The sequence below is a fragment of the Schistocerca nitens genome, chromosome 1 (genome assembly GCF_023898315.1).
Source record: "Schistocerca nitens isolate TAMUIC-IGC-003100 chromosome 1, iqSchNite1.1, whole genome shotgun sequence".
NCBI classification, from domain to species: Eukaryota; Metazoa; Arthropoda; class Insecta; order Orthoptera; family Acrididae; genus Schistocerca; species Schistocerca nitens.
The window spans coordinates 1,012,030,233-1,012,048,001 of NC_064614.1; the positions used below are offsets into that span (position 1 = coordinate 1,012,030,233).

General features: G+C 39.7%; 1 protein-coding gene and 1 pseudogene across 2 annotated transcripts in view; one reads left to right on the top strand and one right to left on the bottom strand.

Annotated features, from left to right (window-relative positions):
- Nucleotides 1-17,769, bottom strand: part of LOC126195743 (FACT complex subunit spt16) — a 136,945-nt gene that overhangs the window by 87,192 nt on the left and 31,984 nt on the right. For both annotated transcript variants that reach the window (XM_049934373.1, XM_049934380.1), the window contains exons 5-6: nt 13,003-13,149; nt 12,581-12,847 (exon numbers count right to left, since the gene is read on the bottom strand). In XM_049934373.1, the coding sequence (XP_049790330.1) occupies nt 12,581-12,847; nt 13,003-13,149 (414 nt within the window). The remainder of the gene's footprint in view (nt 1-12,580; nt 12,848-13,002; nt 13,150-17,769) is intronic.
- LOC126212195 (5S ribosomal RNA) lies at nt 1,779-1,897 on the top strand (annotated as a pseudogene).

Genomic DNA, 17,769 nt, shown 5'->3' on the forward strand with positions numbered 1-17,769 from the left:
TGTGCAGACATAATGTCTTTGTATATCTGATGTTTTACTATCTATGCTGCTTCTGACCAGCACACGGCCTTTCATTCTTTTGCATACAGTTACCCCACCACCACCACAGTAAATGTTGTGTGTCTAGAGTTTTTAAGTGCCTTCGTTTGATTCAAGAAGTAAAACTCTTTCATCATATGCTGTAATAATATAATTATAGACTGTCGAACAGGTTATCGGCCCAGAAAACATGTTAATTTACACGTACAACATTTTCTTTTCTTTTTGTAAATCAAGTTTCCGAAGTCATTCAATTACATCAAGGATTTATTTGTAAAGTGAATAAGTAAAAGATAGATTGAATGAAGCTCTTCAGTATCCAAAAATTTGACGAAGGTAATTTTCAGTTACGGGAGTATCAAATGGAAATTATCTTTCGACCTGAGAAATTGCTAGGCGCCGTTGATGGGAGTAAAGCAAGAACAGTTAAAGGCAAAGATGAACAGAACTTGTGGGACGAGCTTAATGCACAAGCAATGCTTTTTATTTACACTGGTATGGAATCTGACCAGCTGCAAGTTGTCATGGTGTGTGCTACAACAAATGGTATGTGGAATCAGGTGAAGATAATTCACAGGCAGCAATCTGCAATAAATAAAGTAGCACTGAAACAACAGTTCTTTTGTTATAATATGTCACTCTGCGATACAATTGTGCAGCATAATAGTAAAGTTGATGCATTAGCACAGTCTCTTGCAAATCTTCATGAAACAGATGGAGATAAGACAAGATTGCCAAAGTTTCAGGATGGCCTTCGGGCAAAATGTGGTTTGTTGGTTATGGCATGGGACTTGTGTGATGAAAGCAGGCAGACTTATGATAATTTACCAGAAAGGTTTCTAAAGGACTAGCAATGTTTGTCGCATATTGAAGGAATGTCAACTGCATTTGCTGCTGTTATTCATATAAAGCAGTTTAAGCAATTGTTCTGTTAACAAGTAGAATGCTGAGTGCCATTATTGTCATAAGGAAGGTCATTATAAAGCTGAGTTGAAGAAAAGACTCATGAAATTCTCAAGAAAAAATCAAGAACATAAACATCAAGCTTTGAGTGCAGAAATCAGGAACATTTTGACTACCAATTGCGATAATGTTTGGCTTGCTGATAGTGCTGCATCACGTGGTTGATGTCACACCCAGAATGGTTTTTAACACTTAAATCACTAGAGAAGTTCGGAGTTCCTGTTCAGTTAAGAGGCAATTCAGGTTTCTGTGCTGAAAGTGCTGGATCAGTAAAGTTAAACTTGACTACCTAGTAAATGGTGTGTGGTGTGGGAACTTAGTACACTGGAGGATACAATGTATGTAACTGGTTTTTGGGGGCGGGGGAAGTTTTGAATGGGAGCAAAGGCTGTCAATTTTGGAATTCACATTAAACAATAACAAGACTGAAGTCTTTAGCGAGAGGCTAGTGGTAAGGGGTGTAAAATTTGAAAAGCAATGTTATGAAATGTCATTTTGTATAGGCAATATGGAACAAACAAGTTGTTCTTCACTTGACTTAGCTCTGTTATGATGGGGGTGGTGTGACAAGTAAATTTTCAAAAACTGAAGATGTGGTGGTCTGTGGTTTGATCGCAGAAATAAAATCAGATGCTCTAAATAACTTTTTCTGTAAGTCATGTCAGTATGGTAGACGGCATAGGAAGGGATTTAGATCAAGTTTGCAGACTCGTGCCTGTGCTCCCAGGAAATTTGTTCATGCTGATGTATGTGAAAGGTTGGAGCTAACTATAAATAGCAACAGCCTTGCCACAGTCTTAACACCGGTTCCCATCAGATCACCGAAGTTACGGACTGACAGGCTTGGCTAGCACTTGGATGGGTGACCATCCGGGTCTACCTAGTGCTGTTTGTAAGCTGGGTGCACTCAGCCCTTATGAGGTCAACTGAGAAGCTACTTGATTCAGAAGTAGCAGCTCCAGTCACAAAAACTGACAACAGCTGGGAGAGTGCTGTGTTGACCACGCACCCCTCTGTATCCGCATCCAATGACACCTATTGGCTGAGGATGCCATGGCGGTCGGTTGGCACCATTGGGCCTTTCAAAGTCTGTTCGGACAGATATTTGTACACTTTCTCAAAAACAAATGTGATGTTGCTTCTGTGTTCTCATAGTTTCAACAGCTGGTGAAATGGCAGACAAGGAATAAGCTTAAAGCTATTAGGACTGATGATGGGACAGAGTTTGTTAGTGATCAACTTCATAATTATTTAAAGAAGATTGGTATCGTCCGTGGTGCCAGTTCACTATATACACCAGAACAGAACAGTTCAGTTGAATGTGCTCACCCTATTCTTATTGACTCTGCGTCTTCTAGTCACTTTAGGCAGGAACTGTCAACATGCCAGTCTATATATTAAATCCTGACCGTGTAATTGTGATGAGGTGCCTTATGGGAAATGGTTCAGGAGGAAAACGTTACTAAACAATATGAGGAGATTTGGCACTGAATGCTTTACACCTACTCCCAAACAGTTTTCATCTAAATTTCAAAGTAAATTAAAGAAGACAGTAATGGCTGGTTACAGTGGTTATGGCAACAATTATACTCAGTATAATCACGTGGTTTAAGGGTAGTGTCTTTGATTAGTAACTGAAACTTCTTTGGTCCAGGGTTCGTAACCGGACACTGCTTAAACTTTGATTAACAATCAACATTGGCGGCCAAAGACTTCTGGCATAAGAAGTCACTCTCACTCTGCCAGCGGCCTTGTCAAAGAGGGTGTAGGAGTGGACAGAGGTTCAGGGCACTCTTTTGTCCTTGGGGTGGGAAACTTCCCCTAAAGGCAGAAGAATCAGCAATGATCAACAGCATGAGAATGCAGAAGGCAATGGAAACCATTGCATTACAGACACATACAGTGTATCCACAGGACGCGTTGACTTGCAACTGAAAAAGTATCATGATAATCTCTCCAGTGGCGAAAGATTCTGAAATAGTCTTCCATTCGGATCTCTGGGAGGGGACTGCCAAGGGGGAGGTGACCATGAGAAAAAGACTGAATAATCAATGGAAGGATAACTTTATACCAGTCAGTGCATGGAATGTCAGAAGATTGAACATGATAAGGAAGCCAGAAAATCTGAAAAGGGAAATGCAAAGGCTCAATCTAGATACAGTGGGGATCAGTAAAGTCAAATGGAAAGAAGACAAGGATTTCTGGTCGGATGAGTATAGAGTAATATCAACAGCAGCAGAATGGAATGCAGTTGTAGGGGAAGGAGTAGCAGAAAAGGTACAGGAGAATATGGGCTTGGAACAAGGAATGCAAGAGGAGAAAGACTGAGTTCTGTAATACATTTCAGCTAGCAATAGCAAATACTCTGTTCAAGAATCTCATGAGGACAAGATATACTTAGAAAAAAGACAAGTGATCTGGGAAGATTTCAGTTCAACTACATCATAATCGGGCACAGATTCCGAAATTAGATACTGGATTGTACGGCTTATGCAGGAGCAGATATTAACTCCGATCACAATTTAGTAGTGATGAAAAGCAGGTTGAAGTTTAAGAGATTAGTCAGGAAGAATCAATATGCAAAGAAATGGGATATAGAATTACGAAGGAATGACGAGACACCCTTGAAGGCAGTGAAGTTGAAGAGGAATGGACATCTCTAAAAAGGGCAATCACAGAAGTTGGAAAGAAAAACATAGGTACAACGAAGGTGGTAATTAAGAAGAAACCACTGGTAACAGAAGAAATACTTCAGTTGATCAATGAAAGAAGGAAGTACAAAAATGTTCAGGGAAATTCAGGAATACAGAAATACAAATCACTGAAGAATAAAATAAATGGAAAGTGCAGGGTAGCTACGACGAAATGGCTGAATGAAAAATGTGAAGACATCGAAAAAGAAATGCTTGTCAGCAGGACTGACTCAGCAAATAGGAAAGTCAGAATGACCTTCAGCAAAATTAAAAGGAAGGGTGGTAGCATTAAGAGTGCAACGTGAATTCCACTATTAAATGTGGAGGAGGGAGCTGATAGGTAGAAAGCTTACACTGAAGGTCTGTATGAGGGGGAAGATTTGTCTGATGTGACAGAAGAAGAAACAGGAGTCTGTTTAGAGGAGAGAGGGGATCCATTACTGGAATCAGAATTTAGGAGAGCTTTGGAGAACTTAAGAACAAATAAGGCAGAAGGTGTAGATAACATTCCATCAGAATATCTAAAATCATTGGGGGAAGTGGCAACAAAATGACTATTCACGTTGGTGTGTTGAATGTACTAATCTGGTGACATATCATCTGACTTTCGAAAAAATATAATCCATCCAATTCCAAAAACTGCAAGAGCTGTTTTCTCAACTCATCGTCTCTGCCAGAGAGAGGTAGCACGTTACGAAGAGGACACCAATGCTGTTGCAAAGTGTGTCACTAGGTGTTCTGCAAGGACTGATGGTTCAGTAAACTCTGAAGGATAAGACCATGGACAGTTGATTGCCTCTGACAGCCCGGAAGGCTATGGAGCGTGGACCAAACCTGGGATGAAAAGGCATATGTCCCCATTGCATTCCCAGCATTCCTTTATACTCTGCTTAATAAGGCAGCGAGCCTTAGCATGGAGATGCTTAAAACCGATAAGGTTGGTCTGTGAAGGGTGTCATTTAAATCATTGGAATGCCCACCGGTGGTCCTGGATAGCGACTGCTATGTCCTTTGTCCACCACAAGGCCAGACAACAAAGGCAATCTGTGGATAGGGGGATAGCAGTGCCAGCAGTATGAAGAATAGTGTCAGAGATGTCTTGCATGACTGCATCAAAACAATCCAACAGAGAGGTGTCAAAGTGCACAGCAGTCGTATACATAAAGGCCAAATGGCTCCGCGGAATGCTCAACATGGGGGGCTGTTTACCTGATAATGGCAGGGGAACGATAGAATCACTGGAAAGTGGTCATTGTTACAAAGATCATCATGGGATGGCTAATGTAGTGAAGCCACAAGAGCAGGGGAGAAGATCACGAATCAATAGCAGGAAAGGTGCCATGAGCAGCACTGAAGTGGGAGTGGGAACTGTCACTGAGGAGAAACAAATCAAAGTCTGTAATAAGCTGGTCAATTAGAAAGCTCCTACCCATCAAAACAGCACTCCCCCACAGACGGTGGTGCGCATTGAAGTCCCCGAGGAGGGGATGCAGGGATGGGAGTTGCTGTATTAAGGTAGGCAGTTCAACATAAGGAAGTTGCCTACCTGGAGGGAGGTAGACATTGCAAATGGTGATTGCTGGGTGTTCGCACTCGTACCGCTATTGCTTCCAGGTTGGTACAAATGGGGATCCAGTCACTAATGAGAACTGTGTGAACCAAAGTTCAGATCTCTCCAGATGCTATCTTGGTGGCGGCACGGTTCCGACAGAATGCTCGATAACCAAGAAATGTTGAAGAGTGATCATCACTGAAGCACATTTCTTGAAGAGCAAGACAGATTGTAGAGTAAGAGGAAAGACATTGATGTTCTGGTAGGTGACTGTAATATCCGTTGCAATTGCAGTCCCACCTATTCCCTTACTGATAACATCTCCTCCCTCCCTCCTCCTCTCTGCTTTTATGAATGTCATCCCATCCTCGTCAGTGCTGACCATGACCCGGTGACATGACTTCCCTTCGGTTTCTTTATGTCTGACCTGGACTCTCGCGACCAGCAATGCGATCCATGTGGTGTCGGGGCTCAACCATATGAGTAGGTAACAGACCCACCATATGGACAGGCTACCAAGCTTGTGACCTGGCAAGGAGGCGAAAGGGCTTTGGTGGAGAAAGGGGTAAAGGGAGAGGGAAAGGAGGAGGAGGAGGAGGAGAGCAACCCACACCAAAGATGCTAAGGAGGGAGCTCTTCCCCATCCGGCTAACAATACAGATTTCAAATTTAGAATGGAGGTCAAACCCCTAAGGGTACCAAGACAGAAAAGCCAAAAAGGAGGGGGAAAAGTAAGCAAACCAAAACTGCAAGATAAAACAAAGTCAAGAGGATAGCCGGGCTGATGCAAATTAGGACACCAAGGAGGGGAGCTGTGGGTCCCTTGGGGGAAGAAGGGGAGGGGGGGTGAGGGAGATATTGGGAGACTGCACTGAAAATGAAATGCGGATTTTCCTAGTTGTCCTCCTCTCAGTGGGTACATTGTGGTCCTGGGGAGAAAGATGTACTGGTAAGAAGAAACTGACAGCCATAATGAACTTGTCTCGAGTGCCACATCAAGAGAATGAACTGAACAATCTTCATGTTTACATCAATGATAAACTGGATCAAAATAATAGATCTGCAAAAAAACATAAGATTCTTATCCATGCTCAATAAGTGTTTCATACCACTGGCACCACATGAGTGACATGATTCAACTGATTAGTCATTGGTGCTATATTTAGGATGGCATGGATGCAAACAGTTCATAAAGGTAAATAACTCACTTTTGAAAGAGTACATTATGTTCAAATAATTTCAAACATATTCATAATGTAATATATTTCACAAAAAATAATTCAATGTGGATACATGTTCTGGTATGTAGGTGCCGGATATGGATACCTAATAGTGATGTGACAGACCTCTGCTTCCACTTCTGCAACTGTGGAAGTTCCGAACATTTTTATATCGGAAGTTTATCAGAACTTTCAACACGACGAGGTCATTGATGCGCGTGCATACTGAGTCAATGAGGCTGCTGCTGTGCACATGGGAATTCGTTGGGTGGAGTGTGTAGCAAGCAGACACGTGGCCATAGCAATTGTTGCGTTTATTGAATTACTATGCAGTGACAATTATGTCAGCATATAACAGCCTGTGACACGGAATAAACATACCACTGTGGTAAATGAGCTGAACACAAGTGTATGTTGGTAGCACTGTATGTTGGTAGCACGGCATGAAATTAAAACTGGTTTTATGTCCCTGCCCCTCATCCAATCTGAGGTGAGCACTTTAAAAAAAGTTATTGCACTTTATATAAAAATGTTTATAAGAATTATTTCTTCATTTTTTCTGTAGACAAGTAATGCTACTTATGTAACAGTTTATACCACCAATCACACTGCACTTACTCAGTCGAATGTTAATTTATTTATTGCATTTTATTCTCTATATTGGATTCCAGGTAACGGTAACTTCTTTACCATCATCAGATCTCAATTAAACACTAATGATGTTAAATAAGTTACCAAAAACTAGTATGCAATATGAGGAATAAAATCCAATATTAACAAATTAACACCCTACTGAGAAACTGCAGCATGATTTATAAATTGGTTCAGAAATATTTCTTTTACCACTGTTGCTTTATCTGGTCATGCTGCAAATTATTGACATGCTCTACTTAACAACTTGGAATTTTATTTTTATATTACTTTTTATGTATTTTATTTCTTGGGGTATTTTACTATTTTTATTGTGTTGTTGTTATAGGTTTCTTTTACTCAGGCCAAAGACACTAAACAACAATTTACACTGCAACAAAGTCTGCAAGTAAATTATTATCGGGATTCCTCACACCTAAGGTCTCAACAAATGGATCGTGTGATTGCTGAAATGATTGCCCTCCTGAACTTATCATTTATTGTCATGGGTACTGGCTTCCGCAGTGTAATGAATGCTGTTCTTCCAAACAATAAGTTGAAAGGTCGTGGAATTTTTTAAATTTTTTTTTTAATTTTGTATTTGTGCGATAACAGGTACAATAAGATGGCACGAAAAATAAAAAATTTACTTGAAGAATTTGAAAAAATATCTTTCATAGCTGACATGTCAAATGATCTGACCTATATTCTGCAATTTCATTACTAAGTTTGACTTGTCTTGGTACTTCAAAACATTTTCTTAGGATGTCTACAATTTTGAAACTTTTAGTCAAGACTGGGTGTCATACAAGTGATCTAATATTGACAAAATTGGAAATGATACTTCAAAAATAGGATATAAATCACCAAGAAGTGCATTGTATTGCTTCTGATCATTGATCTAACATAATTGAAGCTTTGCAATTGTCTGAGTTTGATTGAGCTGCTGTGGAATCGTAGGAGTGGCTCCTTCAACTTACTGTTAAACTGAAAAAAATTGCAATCCATTTCAATCATCTCTTTGTCATACAAACCGAGCTCGCAAAAATTCAAAGGGAATGCCTTGATCAATCTGCTATATCTATCATTCAAGACTGCCCAACATGTTAAATATTGTTAAATATATATAAATGAATTTCAATTTTATGTTATATCTGTAGAGTAAATATCATGTGTTTTGTTTTTATGAAAACCCTATCTGTTAATTTAATTTCTTCTATTTCCAGCTGGAATAGCAAATTTTATATGATGGAATGATTTTCAAAGCTCAAGGATTTGCTAATTTTATGCTCATGTTCAATCATGATTATATCCACTTAAAGACTGGATAAGTGTTGAAAAAAACTGTAGAAATGATGAAACCACTCAAACAAATTACTAGAAACTTAAGCAGTTCTCAAGCGAGCATTTCATCAGTCATATTGCTAATTCAAGTAAGTGTGAGCACTTTACAGTAAGACGACATAAAAACTGATACTTCAGAACAATTATAAAAGTTTACAAGAAAATTACACGATGAATTCAAGCATGAGATTCGGAGAACTGACCAAAAATGGTAAGTACACAATTGTGACTTATTTTGATCTGCAATACAACTCAAAATTTTTCAACAGCATCATCACAGAGCAAGCTGTGCCCCAAATACTTAATCTGTCGATGAAAGCCAGAGGTCCAAACTCACCTCAAGATGACTGCATATTTACTAGCTAGAAAAGGTGCTGATTTGAAACTGCGAATTAGCCTTCAACAAGTTGTGCCTTAATCACAGAATCTCTATTACAAACAGCGTTACAAACATTAGAATTCATGTTACATATGAATGAATGTTAGCAAGATCCGGCTACAACTAACGAAAATGACAATCTGGGGTGATGTTACAATCAAACCTACTGGAATACAAAGAGGAAAAAAAAAAGCTTTCTCTACTAGATTATACACTAACGTGGTGGAAATCAAGTGGACACAAGTACTACTATCTTCTGCCACTAACTCTTTAGTATTTATCAGCTCCTCCCAGTAGCATAGCCAGTGAACAATTCTTCAGTGGAGTTGGCCTCATATACAAGTGCTATTCAGAAAGTACGGAACTTTCCTGTCTGACGCCGCTAGGTGCGTGCCGATCGCGTATATTTTGGTATGTGTGTGCTCGGCAGCTCAGTTGGCATCCATCCATGACAACAGGAACATCTCTGCATGTCTGGTTTTTTCGATATTCCAATTTGAAACGTGCGCTGCAATAAAAAATCCCACCAGTTGAGAGATCCTGTCTGTGATACGGTTTTTGTTGGCAAAAAACCTAAAACTCATAGAAATTTATCGTGAACTGTGTGAAGTTTACAGAAACAACATAATGAGTGAATGTTCTGTCCAGAAATGGTGCATCTGGTTTAAAACTGGCCGAACCAACGTTCATGATAGTGAGAAGAGTGGACGCCTGAGCATTGTGACTGACAATCTTGTCGCTAAAGTTGATGAAACGATTCATGAATCAGTCGCTTCAATAGCGGAGCTTTCACTTTCTTTTCACAAGTTTCACAGACTTTGTTGTTTGAAATTGTCACTCAAAAGCTAGGCTACCACAAATTTTGTGCACAATGGGTGCCCAAACTGCTTACAGGGCACCATAAAGAACAGCGAATGGGGGCAAATGTTGACATTTCTGGAGGCCTACCACAAATATGGTGATTCATTATTGGATTGAATCGTAGCCAGTGACGAGACTTGGGTGAAACAAGTCCTACCACAAACATGGTGATTCATTACTGGATTGAATCATAGCCGGTGACGAGACTTGGTTGAAACAAGTCAATTGCAAGACAAAATTACAGGCCATGGAGTGGGGGCACACAAGATCCCTCCCAAAAACCAAGAAAATGTTTGCAAACCTTGTCAGCAAGAAAGTTGATGGCAACAGTGTTTTGGGATAGGCAAGGTGTGCTTCTTATTGATTTTCTCGAATGTGGAGCAACCATAAATTCTACCCAGTACTGTCAAACTTTGAACAGCCTTAGAAGAGCTGTTCAAAACAAACGCCAAGGAATGCTGACATCCAAAATTTTGTTTTTGCACGACAATGCCCAACCTCACATGGCAAACTGAACTAAAGAACTTATTAATTCATTCAAATGGGAAATTTTCTCTCAGCCCCAATCTTGCGCCAAGTGACTTCCACTTGTTTCCCCAAGATCAAGAACTGGCTTGTAACGCAGCGCTTTGATGATTATGCAGAACTCCAGGCGGGCATGACTCACTGGCTGAAGTCTCAGGCGGCAGAATTTTACGACGAAGGTATTTCAGATCTTGTCCACCGCTATGATAAATGCCTCAATGTGTTTGGTGACTATGTGGAAAAGTAGTAAGTCAGTCACTCTTTCATATGTATTAACAAAATGTATTTCTTGTATGTAGTTTTTTTTTAATGCCAAAACTTTCCCCACTTTCTGAATAGCCCTCATGCAAAGAACACTGAAACAGACTGCATTGTGAAAAAGAAGCAAAACTACATTTCATTAAATATCATATGACAATGATAAATTTTGAAAAGAACTGTAATTTTTTTTCCTTAATATTTGCACCTCTACTTCTGCATCCGCTTCTGCTAAAATTGGCTTTTGACATCTGTTTCCGTTTCTGCTTCTGTGATCATACTTTTGTTATATCAGTAAACTCTAATATGTTTGGAACCTTATCAGGAAGCTGGAACCTGCATCAAAAAGTATGAGGGCAAGGATCTGCTGTATGGAGTTATATTTTACATATGCCTATCACCTGCTGCAAAATGTTCCATACTGATTTTTCTAGGACAACTGTTTACCAATATTCGGCTTCTTTAAGATCTCAAGAAAAGAGGCAATGAAGCTTCAGGAACAATCCGTCAGGACAGAAAACTTAAAAGCTGCATTTTGTCTCCACCAGAAAAAAATCAAGGAGGAGGAAAGAGGAACACATGAGCCCTGTTCAAGTAAAAATACAGGTAAAAATCCACCCAGACATGGAAATAAATCTACATGTTAATTATTTTTGTTTTGCTTTATGAATATCAATCTCCATCTGGAATCATAACAATGTTGTTACTCTGGTCGCCAATATGACCAAGCTCTGCCACGGAGACAAGTAGGCCGATTCTCCAGGGAGAAGAAACAAAGTTGCAGTGCCTCAACCAAGGCTGTTCCAAGCATATAATAATTATATTGGAGTAGATCACACAGATCAAAGTATATCCTTATACAGAATATTCATAAGAGGAAAAAAGGGGTATTTTCCTATAACAGCACATCTAAGCGGTGTTGCTGAACAGAATGCTTGGAATCTGTACACATGTAATGAGAGGCCAATGAATGATCTCACATCTAGGCACCATTCCTGAAGAAAATAAGAGGATTGTCCAAAGTAAAGGACAACAAGGACAACATAACAAAGCAAATAAAACTGAATATGTTATGATGCAAAAGAAGATTGTATTTGTGACTCACCAATACAGGATAAAAAAACTGCAATGCAGAATGTGGAAGAAAAAAACTACCATTAAATGCCTCAAGCGCGATATAGCTCTCCACGTATCATGTTTTATGTCTTTCCATGCAAATTCTATTGTGTTGTAAAATTGGTTGAAAATTTAGTCATATTATCCTGCAATCCTTCCAGTAGAAAGGCCTATTGTGACTAAACTACATGTGTAATTATTGCAAAATCTGTTTCTGTGTTTTAATACCTAATGATGACAAAATAATAGAATAAAAATTTAAGAAATTATATTTAAGGACTATTTAGGTTAAAGTATCTACTTCTTCACCCAACTGCTATACATCCACCATTCAGCCTCTCATAACTCACTCGTTGAACAGTTCAAAGGTTGCAGGGAAGCAACCACACGTTATCTTCAGTCAGGCCTTGCCCACTAAATCCATGTAAAGCATCATTCAGGTTGAGGGAAGTCTTACCTTAACAAGTACAGTTTACTCCATTTTCTCCTTTTTTCCATTTCATGCTTTATGTTCCATCTATCCTCTTGGGTTTTCCACTGAGTAAATACATTATTTTTAATTTTACATATTTAAGATAACCATCTACAAACCTCACTAACTTTTTCTTCTATTTACATTTTATTGGCCACACCATTGTTTTCTCCCAACACCATCATATTTATCAATAATGGTTGAGTAGCTTTCCCACTGTCAGCATTGTAAATGCTCTTAGAATTTGAAATTACACTGTTGTATTCTCAAGTTCTTTTATGATTTTGCTGGCACCTCTCTCAGTCAGTCATCCAGTCTGTTCTCTCTTCTACTACTGGTTCAATTTCACACTGTTTGCTTAAAATCTAGAAAAAGGCACTTCTCCCCCATATCTGTTGGTACTGACTAAAGTCAATAAAGGAAATTTATCTATTTGAACTGTTCTGCACTATAATTAACATTTACAGGTTATGAAAACATTCTGTCATTTCTACTTTCAATATTCACACCTACTACAGTAGAACATACCTGTACAGTTTCACTTGGATTGACAAGCAAAGTCCGCACAATATTTGAACAGTAACTGCGATACCGTGCTCCCAAGGAACAAACAATTGCACCAAAATGCAGTGTGTTTTTATCACTGACAACACTGAACTTCAGGTTGTAATTGCCACCACTCTGAATAATGGCAGGATAGCACATATCCACTTGACTAGTGTCGACACCAGTGACATACTTCTTGTCTGTAATTGCTGCTTCCACACCCTCAGCAAGTTTTGAATGCTTCACTTTCTGAAAGAAAAGAGGACTACAATAATAATATCTCTCTACAATTGTTATGACTTTCAAAAAATCATATACCAATACTTATTTGACAGACATATATCATTTACTGCAGTCAATGATAAGATAAAAGACATTCCAATAAATAGCATGCATATACAAACCTTGTCAGAATCAATGATTTCCATAATTTGATCTTTCAGGTACTTATTGAAAACATCAACGGACACAAGACAAGCCTTCTTCATGGTAACTAGTTCTGAGTCTTCCTTTGGAGCCATTATATATGCCACTGCAGCACTGACATCAACCTGCAAAATGATTAGAAATTTCTAAAATAACAATTTTTATTCCTCCCTGGCAAATATATGCTTGATATATATAGATGAACAGCACAAAATTATGATAATGAGGAAAAGAAATACAACAAATTTTGGGATTTGTACATCTATACCCTGCAAACCATCTTAAGGTGAGTAGGCAGAGTATTTTAAGTAGCACTACAACTTCCCACCCTTCAGAAGGGTGCATGGAAAGAATGCCACTGTGTAAGTTTGAATTTCTTTCAAACACCTTGCACATTTCATCATATACATTTGTGATGCAGAAGTATGTTGCTGGAATCTGCTTGGAAAATTTTGACAGTAAACCTCTCCATGATGCACAATGCAGTCTTTACCACTAAGAGTTTGATGAGTATCTCCATAAACACTTTGACACCTACTAAATCAACTAATGATGAAATGCATCACTCTTCTTTGGACCTCCTCTAAAATTCTACCTGGTAGCAAGGGATGGAAGGAAATAAATGATGTGCACCCACTTAAGACTGTATAGCAAGAGGAAGCTTCTCATTTAAAATCTTTTACTATGGTGTTATAGTAATATATTTAAACAGTTATCATTTCTATCTCCTCTTACTCATTACTACAGGAAAATCCCTATTTTACACTTTAGGGACTTTTAAAAAATGGTCTACATTGCAGGAAACTGTAAATGGTGGGATACATACTTCATAAACCAACAGTAACGCATTTTTCGAATTTTGGTGGTGGCTATGGTGGCAGTTGTCAGATGTAGAGGTTTATCGAAGTGCTGAACACAAACAATAAAATAAATGCAAACAGCCCCTTCCACAGAGATTCAGGGCACCATTTGACAAATATCGGAGAGAAATACAGTGCAACTTGGCCCATACCTACAAAGGACAATGCATGCTTATGACATATGTATCATTACTAGCATTCCTTCTTGTGACACTGCAAAAAAACACTTGCGCATAAAATTTTTTAAAAGTGTTACAGTTACTGATGGGTGACACTATGATGCAGGAGCACTCATCTGCAATCTTAAAACAGCCATAGCAACATTTTGTCCACCTCTCATGAGTTTTTGGATCCCAAGGAAAACAGAATCATCAACTCTGTGGCCTCTAGTACTGTGACAGACATACCCCACAGGATGTCATTAATATTTCCTTGGGGGTAGCACCAAAAGTTAGAGTTGTGTTAAAAATGTACCATCCAGCTTTCTTCAGAGCACATCATGAACGACATTCTGCTGGATGTCTACCTGACAAGGTGACAACAGTCAGAAAGTAATCACTACCTCAGAGATAAATGTGTACTGTACATTGGACAGGAAAAAAAAAAGCTGAGGCTACATACAGAAATTAATGGCCTAATAAGTTCCGTGCATCATGTTAAAGTGTTCGGGACCACTGTTAATCAGTAATTATAGATCACAGCATAGAAGTGTAAGGGAACACCGATACTTACCACTTATAGCTTGAAGTTGGAGCATGACTGTTTCATTAAGAGGAAAGGCAAAGCCAGCTGACTAAGCAAGGTAGTATGCCCTCTCCCTACCAGGAGGGACACACGTGTCACACAGGATAAACATCAGGAGAGAACCAAATGTAAACAACCACACCCCCTACATGAATTCGGACAGTACTTGTTCACTGAAGACCTACACAAGTACCAACAAACAGAATTTGTCTGATGCTCTTCGAGGTAAACAGTACAGAATAATTGGAAAGGAGAGGATATGGGTTTAAGGGAACAGCGTGTCCCGAAGAACAATACATACTGCTGCATGAAGTGATAGTAGCTTTAAAATTTCATTGCAGGACATCTATATGGCTCACTGTGAGTGACCGAAAGAAGTCAAAAGAATAGATAAGATTTCAGTTACTGCTTGCACCATCTTTTGAGGAGAAAAGGTGTCAACAAGCAAAAGTTTGGCAATGGTGGAGAAAGAAGGGAGGCAGTAGGAGGCATGACAAAAGACACTGTATTTGTTTTGACTTAGGATACTTTCTTGTGGTCGGCTTAGTTTTAGGTAGGGATTGCCTGGGTCGACAGTCTGGAATATACAGTAAACAGGTAGCTCTGTGCCACTCAGCCTGTACTTCCTTTAGCTGCTGGCTGGACTCTGACAACAGGGCAGTGGAAGTCTGAGCCCCCCCCCCCCCCCACACACACACACACAAAACATGAATGGGTGTATCAGGATGGCTGCGAATGACTAACACTGACAGAGGTGAGAGCGCACTTACCCTCACTACAACAGAACCTTAACCATACCACTGATACTTAGCTGTCAAGTGGTCCAAGACCAAGCATTTTTACTTATTTTTGGCTTTGAAATATCAGAAGTAGTCCTATATTGTAAGATTTTTTCCTTCCATTTTTTTATCAGGGCAAAATGGTGAATGAGCGGGATGATGCTCACCGCAGTTGAAGTGAGTTTGTGGTTGGTTGTGTCTCTGAGCAGTCGCTGTCTGGAATTCATACAGATAGGGTCATGGGCAAAGAGAGAAGATATGTAACAACATTTTAAACACTTAAAGCACTCCAATGGGGCAAAGGAGCGTAGAATATTGCATGGGAGGATGGTTCCTACAGTTTCACATCACGGCGATAGATGTGAATGCCATCTTGCAACATAAAGAGTGCGAAGGGGGGAAGGGGGGGGGGGGGGAATCAGTCACAGTGTAGGATTGCAATAATGGAAAAGTAGGAGTGCTGCAACAGCACGGGTCTCGTATTCATTAAGCATGTGTTTACAAAAGATGGAGTGAGGTCCTTTGAGGTGTGAACATGATTAGGGTAAAACCAGTAAATCCCCAACTCTTCAAAGAATCGAATTCCCAAGTATACAACAGCTTCAAACGTCTGATTGCTTTACAAATGAGTTAGTGTATTAAATATATGACATTAAGAACATAAGCAAGAGAAAGTATATAAAAAGTTTGAAATTATACTTAAAGTTTGTTGAAAGTCGCTAAGTGCTCCCATTATGAAACACTGGATGAATATAGTCGGGGTAATTTGCAATACATTTTAAGCAAAAGCAAGTTTTTTCTTATGAGATCTCAGGCTTTCCCGGCGAATGTGCTGTATACAAGGTTCTCGGGTGTCCAGCCGGATCCGTTCGTCGAAGTTCCACGATATTTCGGCGGATAACCGTTCCGCCATCATCAGGTGGTGCTGATGGAATGATCTGTCTGCGCTGTGTCCATGGTATTTATGTCCGGCAGCCGGCGGGGCGCCGCGCCGTGGGAGGGGTGGGGGAAGCTGCAGCCACGCCCGGTGGTAGGCACAGTCCATCTCCGTCCGCCGTGGCGGAAGGATCTCGCGTCCGCTCGTGCCGTTGCTCTTTGATGGTGTTTAATAACAGTTTCCAGGCCTTGCTAAGTTGAAACCCGGTGTCCCTGTTGATGAGGTTATCTGTTACTCGATGCCATTTGGCCATAGCAGAACACTGCATTGAAACCGGACACACAGCAAAATTCGAAGAGACAAAAATCCTGACTGCCACAAGTGCCTACTGGGACAGTATCTACAAGGAGGCCATAGAAATTCGAGTAAGAGATAACCTCATCAACAGGGACACCGGGTTTCAACTTAGCAAGGCCTGGAAACCATTATTAAACACCATCAAAGAGCAACGGCAGGAGCGGACGCGAGATCCTTCCGCCACGACGTACGGAGATGGACTGCGTCTACCACCGGGCGTGGCTGCAGCTTCCCCCACCCCTCCCACCGCGCGGCGCCCCGCCGGCCGCCCGTGCCGGGCTACGACTCGGGACCCCGCGGACATAAATACCACGGACACAGCACAGACAGATCATTCCATCAGCACCACCTGATGATGGCGGAACGGTTATCCGCCAAAATATCGTGGAACTTCGACGAACGGATCCGGCTGGACACCTGAGAACCTTGGATACAAGTTTTTTCTTATATCACAAAGTTTATGATGTCATCTCTCTTGAACTGTATGTCGTACAATGATTTAATTTTGCAGGTACATTCAGTGATATATGTAGATACTGTTTGCAAAATGTATTGTGAATATAGTTAATAGTCTAAAGAAATAGTAAATTAAAAAATCATACCTGATTTGAGTTTTACTGTGCACCATTTTTAGCAGAAGCTTATTTTTCACACATCTAAATGTCTATGACATTGTATATCCTGAACAACGTTTCATACAATGATGTAATTTTGCAGGTACATTCAGAGGCATACAGTGATTCATGAAGATATGTAAATATTTTAATAAGCTATTCTATAAGTAAAACAAATATTTACTTACAGAGTTACAGCTGATAAAAACTGTACAAGGTTAAAGTAAAGCACGATTTCCATTAATTTTGTTGTTATTGATCTGGTGAATCTAATAAAACATGTCCCTGATGTGTAACTGCAGTAGTTTTCCAGAACATCCAGAGTAGTAAAGAAGTAATTTTGTAAAATTTTCAATTTATTAACTACTTGACCGAATTTGTTTCTTTAAATTCCAGACAATTGCACAAAGTTTTCAATGGAAGTTGTAAAGAATATCATTTTGGAAAAATAATGGTGATAACGTTAACTGAAACTGTACTGTGTCAGATAATCTGCTTTTATTAATACCATAGC